Source organism: Meleagris gallopavo, chromosome 1 (genome assembly GCF_000146605.3).
Source record: "Meleagris gallopavo isolate NT-WF06-2002-E0010 breed Aviagen turkey brand Nicholas breeding stock chromosome 1, Turkey_5.1, whole genome shotgun sequence".
Taxonomy (NCBI): Eukaryota; Metazoa; Chordata; class Aves; order Galliformes; family Phasianidae; genus Meleagris; species Meleagris gallopavo.
The window spans coordinates 153293712-153299717 of record NC_015011.2 but is presented as its reverse complement, the minus strand read 5'-3'; the positions used below and the strand labels follow the sequence as shown (position 1 = coordinate 153299717).

Below are 6006 nucleotides of genomic sequence, written 5' to 3'. Positions count from 1 at the left end.
GCACCCTGCAGTCGGAGGACATCAGCTTGGAAACCACCGTCCCCACCGACGAGCTGTCCTCCTCCGAGGAGCGGGAGGGCGCGGCGCGGGTCACCAGGCAGCTGATCGAGCGCAAGGAGCTGCTGCACGGCCTGCAGCTGCTGAAGATAGAGCTGTCGCAGAAAAACCTGATGATCGACAACCTGAAAGTGGAATACTTGACCAAGGTCAGAGCTGTTACGTGTCTTTTGTCGTGCGATCCTGTTTCTGGTGCTTTCAAGGGGAAGCTTGAGTTCTCAAAAGAACGTGTGTGGGTTGCGTGCTGGAATCCTCATTAGCTGCTTCTTGAGAAGCTGTGGGTGCCCCATCCCTGGAGGTGCTCGAGGCCAGTTTGGATGGTCCCTGGGCAGCCTGAGCTGGTGGGGGGCAGTTCTGCCTGCAGCAGGGGTTGGAAATCAGCAGTCTTTAACTTCCCCTCCATACCAATCCATTCTATGATTCTTTTATTTGTATTGGTTTTAAATCGCAAAAGGAGGGAAAGAGGGATGTGGAAGACTTAAATGACTTGGCTGCTGCCTCATTCTTAGGAATGGATGAGGTGGGATCATAGAATCATAGAGTGGCCTGGGTTGAAAAGGACCTCATAGATCCAATAGTTTCAACCCTCCTGCTGTGGGCAGTGTCACTAGACCAGGCTGCCCAGATCAAACTGGGTCTCTTTAGTTTTTCCATTTCCAGAAACAAAGGAAAAAGACGTTTCTTCTGTTCAGAAAGAAAAAATGATTAATCACTGATGCAAGCAACTTCACAGGGCTTTTAACCAGAAGTTAGTGAAAGCGAGCAAAACTCATCAGCACCATTCCTTGATTTGATAGCAAAGATGTGGCTAAAATATACTGGCATACCAATTAGTAGTAGGAGGTCTTGTTGTTGTGTACAGTTTCAGTAAAGATGCATGGTACTTTGAAAGGTGTAAAAACTTTGCCCTGCCTGGGTGAGGTTCATGTTTACAACCTTCCATACAGCTGTGGCTTTCCTTGGCTTGTTGGCTAAAGTTTAAAGGATAGTTTGAAATCAGTTGTACAAGTACCTATGTGATCAAAATACATCAGTTCCAGACCTAATTTTTTTTTTAATTTTGAGTTTTTAGGGCAAACTCCATAGCTTATTTTGCAAAAACTTTAGTGTAATTAGAGATTTTGTTATTGCAGAGATCTTCAGTGTTACTGTAATTTCTAGGGCATTGCATTCTCTGCTTGTGATTGTTTAAAAAATATTCTTGTGCTCATTTTATATTTATGCTTTCTAGATTGAAGAGCTAGAAGAGAAGCTGAATGATGCAATCCATCAGAAGCAGCTGTTGTCTTTACGACTGGATAGCCAGCTGGCATTGCAGCAAGAAGATGCTAGGTATGACAAGTAACACAAAAAACTTCATCTTTAATTCTTTATCGATGTGAATTCAAGTTAATTCGTGTTAATGAAAAATGATGATCATGAGTTACAGAAATGGGATTTCTTTGTCAGATTGTACTAAAATTTCCATTCTAAAGTACATTTGAGTTGAGCTCTCTGTTCCTGAAACTGAGAATACAAAGATCACAGAATCACAGAATCACCAAGGTTGGGAAAGATCCACAGGATCACCAGATCCAACCATCCACCTAACACCTATAGTTCTCACTAAAACATGTCCCTCAACACAATGTTTCAATATTGCTTGGACACCTCCAGGGTCAGTGACTCCACCACCTCTCTGGGCAGCTCATTCCAGCGCCTGACCATTCTTTCAGAAAAGCAGTATTTCCTAATGTGCAGCCTGAATCTCCCCTGGTACAGCTTGCGGCCATTCCTTCCAATCCTATTACTAGTTACACAAGAGAAGAGACCAACCCCCAGCTCACTACAACCTCCCGTCAGGTAGTTATAGAAAGCAATAAAGTCTCTTCTGAGCCTCCTCTTCTCCAGACTGAATAATCCCAGCTTCCTCAGCCGTTCCTCATAAGACCTCTGCTCCAGAGCCCTCACCAGCTTTGTTGCCCTTCTTTGAACCCGCTCCAAGGCCTGAATGTCTTTCTTGCAGCGAGGGGCCCAAAACTCAACACAGGCTCAACAGAGTACTCAAGGTGCAGCCTTACCAGAGCAGAGCACAGGGGGACAATTACTGCTCTGTTATTGCTGGCCACACCGTTTCTGATGCAAGCCAGGATGCCATTGGCCTTCCTTGTCACCTGGGCACACTGCTGGCTCATGTTCAGTTGAGCATCAACCAATACACCCAGGTTCCTTTCCTCTTCACAGTCATTCAGCCACAAGCCTATAACGCTGCCTGGGGTTGTTGTGGCCAAAGTGCAGGACCTGGCACTTGGCCGTGTTGAACCTCATCCCATTGGCTTCAGTCCAGCGATCCAGCCTGTCCAGATTCCTCTGTAGGGCCTCACTACCCCAGGCAGATCCACACTTGTTGTCATCTGGAAACTTAGTGAGGGTGCACTCAATGCCCTCATCCAGGCCATCAATAAAGATATAGAAGAGGACAGACCCCAGCACCGACCCCTGGGGAACACCACTCGTGACTGGTCGCCATCTGGATTTAGCTCTATTCACTACCACTCTCTGGTCCCAGTCTTCCAGCCAGTTCATTATCCAGCCTAGAATGTACCCGTCCAAGCCAAGGGCTGTCAGTTTCTGCAGGAGAATACTGTGGGAGACAGTGACTTGCTGAAGTCTAGGTAGACTACATCAACAGCCTTTCCCTTATGTACCAGATGGGTCACTAGATCATACAAGGAGACTTGGTCATGGATGGATAAGAGACATTCTAAAAACTAGAAAAGAATGGAAGGAGAAAGAAGAGGAGACAGATTTTGCGTCATTGAACTTGAATGTTTATGAACTTCAACCTGGATAACTTGGGAAAATAATGTTCAGCACTTCTAGTGAGGATTGCTAGTTGGTCAGAAATGCTTTCCCAGAATGACTTTCTGTTGATGAAGTAAAAACTTATCTTTCTCCTTGCTTTTATGCAACTCATATATAGCTGAAAATAGATTGGCTAGCAGGCTTTCCCATATTACTTTGTCAATTAAATGTTTTAACACCTGTGATAGGTCTGTGAAAGCATAACATTACTTAAATGTACCAAGTGTCAGAGTACACTAGCTTAGAGTATGCGACGAATTCAAAGCCATATTCTTCAATAAGTTTGGAACAGATTTAATGCTGTGAAGCTAGAATTGGGATTAGTTACAGTAAAGTCTTCCAACTAAGGGTATCTCATTAGCAGAGCAATGTCTCTGTGCACCTGCTTGGACAAGGTTGGAATATCTTTGTTTGCCCATATGTTAATTGTTGGAGGAGTGCTCAGTAAAAAAGTGCTAATGTGAGGGTATTGTAAGCGTTTGTCACTCGTGTTACTCACTACTTCGTCTTCTGTTTTCAAATCAATCGTAAAGAAAACATCAGACGCTAATGAAACAAGAAATGGAAACTATTTTATTGAGACAAAAGCAACTGGAAGAAACAAATCATCAGTTAAGGGAGAGGGCTGGAGATATCCGTCGTAGTTTGCGTGACTTGGAATTAACAGAGGATGGCTACGAGAAGCTGAAGTCTCTGCCTGAAGATCAGCTTTCCATCCCAGAATATGTTTCTGTGAGTATTGTGTCCTGCATTGGCTTAAAATACAGCCCTGTGGAGGGTCAGATTGGGTTGGAATTCACTTTCTTCATGACAACTTTATTCTTCCTGTGTTTTGGTTTTGTGGCTAAACAGTGATGAAACACACCAGGGCTTTGGCTGTTGCTGGAAATTGCATGTTGTTGAGGCTTTGTCTTTCCGCTACCTTGGCTCTAAAAAGGCTGGGGGTTGGCATGAGGTTGAAAGAGGACACAGCTGGGAGAGCTGGTTAAGGGGATATACACAGTGTCATGCTCAGCAATACAAACTGGAGGAACTGGAGGCAGAGGAGGAAGGTGGGGGATGGTAGCTTCCAAGCTGTCTATCACTCAGACTGGCTGGTTATGCATCTGCTTGTGGGAGGTGATGAGTGACTGTCTCAGCATTGCTTTTTTTTCCTTTTAAATTCCCCTCCCTCCATCTTTTATTAAACAGTTGAGAAAACTTGACCCCTGAGTTCACTTGCTTTTGGTCTTCCTGTTCTCCCTCTGTCCTGCTTCAACTGGGAGCAGTGAGCAGTTTAAATGGAAATAGGACTGTAGGCTAGGTTGAACCCAGTCCAAGCTATACATTTCTTCTATTTAAAATCTAGGATACCTACATATAGCAGGAGCCAGAATACTTGTCTGTTCTTATTTTTCCCAACTAGAAAGGAGAGACTTCTGTGCAGACGTGGCATCCTGGCTTGTATCAGGAATGGTGGGGTGAGCAGGACTAGGGAAGTCAGTACAGAAAGGACACTAAGGTGCTGGAGCAGATCCAAAGAAGGGCAACAAGGCTGGTGAAGGGCTTGGTAAAGGGCCCTACGAGGAGTGACTGAAGGAACTGGGGCTGTTCAATCTGGGGAAAAGGAGGCTGAGGGGAGACCTTATTGCTCTCTTCCAATATCTGAAAGGTGCTTACAACGAGAGCGGGGTTGGTCTCTTCTCACTGGTGACAGGTGACAGGACGAGGGGAAATGGCTTGATGTTGTGCCAGGGTAAGTTTAGGGTGGATATCAGGAAACGCTTCTTTATAGAAAGGGTTGTTAAGCACTGGAATAGGCTCCCCAGGGAGGTGGTTGAGTCACCATCCCCGGGTATGTTTAAAAACGGTTAGGATGTGCTCAGGGACACGACTTAGCGGAGGGTTGTTAGAGTTAGGGTAGTATGGTTAGGTTGTAGTTGGACTTGGTGATCTTTAAGGTCTTTTCCAACCTGAGCAACTCTAGGATTCTATGACATGCTTCTGGATACATCCATTCTAATTGGATTTGAGTAAGAAAGAGAACCTTTTAATGACATCTTAAATAGAAATGCTGATTCATTTTATAGAGGTGAAACAAATAAGGTGGTTCAGTTAAATGGTGGGAAATGACACACTGTTGATCTGGAATACAACAGGCTGAAGGCTGGAATTTGGAACTCAGCTTGCCAGAACAAGCTCTTAAAACATATCTTGTTTTTTTGTTATGCTTTCCTACTGGCTCTTTCCAGAAGCCAGACTGTAGCTTAAATTATACTTTGATTATTGCATTATTTTCAAAAGTTTGTTAATTTGGGTTCATGAGTTGATACAGAGTCAGTGGTGGAACTCAGCTTGCAATGGAAGTACAATGCTTTCGTAGATTTTTGGCACGTCCAGAGCATCCTGGCTTGCTTCTGAGAATGCAAAGGGTTTAGGCATGTAAACCTTGATTCACCAAAGTGTTAGCATTGTATTTGTCTATAGAGGTGGTTATTAAGGAAGCTGTAATGATGATAATTCTAAGAAGCTTAGTGCATTAGTTGATGTATAAATATTGTGTGAGTGACCCTGTTGCTAGATGGAAGCCGTAGTAATAGGTATGTACAGTGAAGTAAAAGCTATCCCTGGTAGCAGAAGGGAGACATTCTTGGGAGCATCCTTTTCAGAAGTTCCAAAATTTATACTTTTGAAAGTGCTAGGAATACTCCAAGGCTCCAAGTGATGAAGCAAAAATGATGAGGTTGAGGCCTACTAGGTTACCACCTAGTCTATTTCCCCTTTAGCCTTCAATATAACTATCTGGAAGTAGTTTGTTGTTGTTGAGTTCTGTGTTGCCACGGTCAACAGAGGAGGTTTTAAACACAAACTCAGTTCCTTTTCAGCTTGCTTGAAGTCAGTGTGCACAGAGGTCCAGTACTTCAGGAGTTGACTGACAGGCAGTTTGAAAGCCTGTGCAGCTGGGTAGGACGGACTCCAGGAGCTGATAACTTGCCAGCTGCTGTAAGCGAAGCTGTCACAGTACAATCAATGTGCTTAGATTGTATTAGTGAGTAGGAAAGGGTTCTCAAATACATGAAATGGCAGTGGTCAGTAACACCCTTCTATCCCAATCTACCTTTGTCT

At 44.1% G+C, this 6006-nt stretch overlaps 1 protein-coding gene across 1 annotated transcript; it reads left to right on the top strand.

The window, feature by feature from the left end:
- Window positions 1–7: 7 nt before the first annotated feature.
- On the top strand, window positions 8–4093 carry LOC104917477 (progesterone-induced-blocking factor 1-like). The gene is made up of 3 exons (XM_010728741.3): window positions 8–206; window positions 1289–1389; window positions 3435–4093. Exons 1-3 carry the CDS (start codon window positions 171–173, stop codon window positions 3754–3756), a joined length of 459 nt encoding a protein of 152 aa, XP_010727043.1. The 5' UTR covers window positions 8–170; the 3' UTR covers window positions 3757–4093.
- Window positions 4094–6006: the final 1913 nt, after the last annotated feature.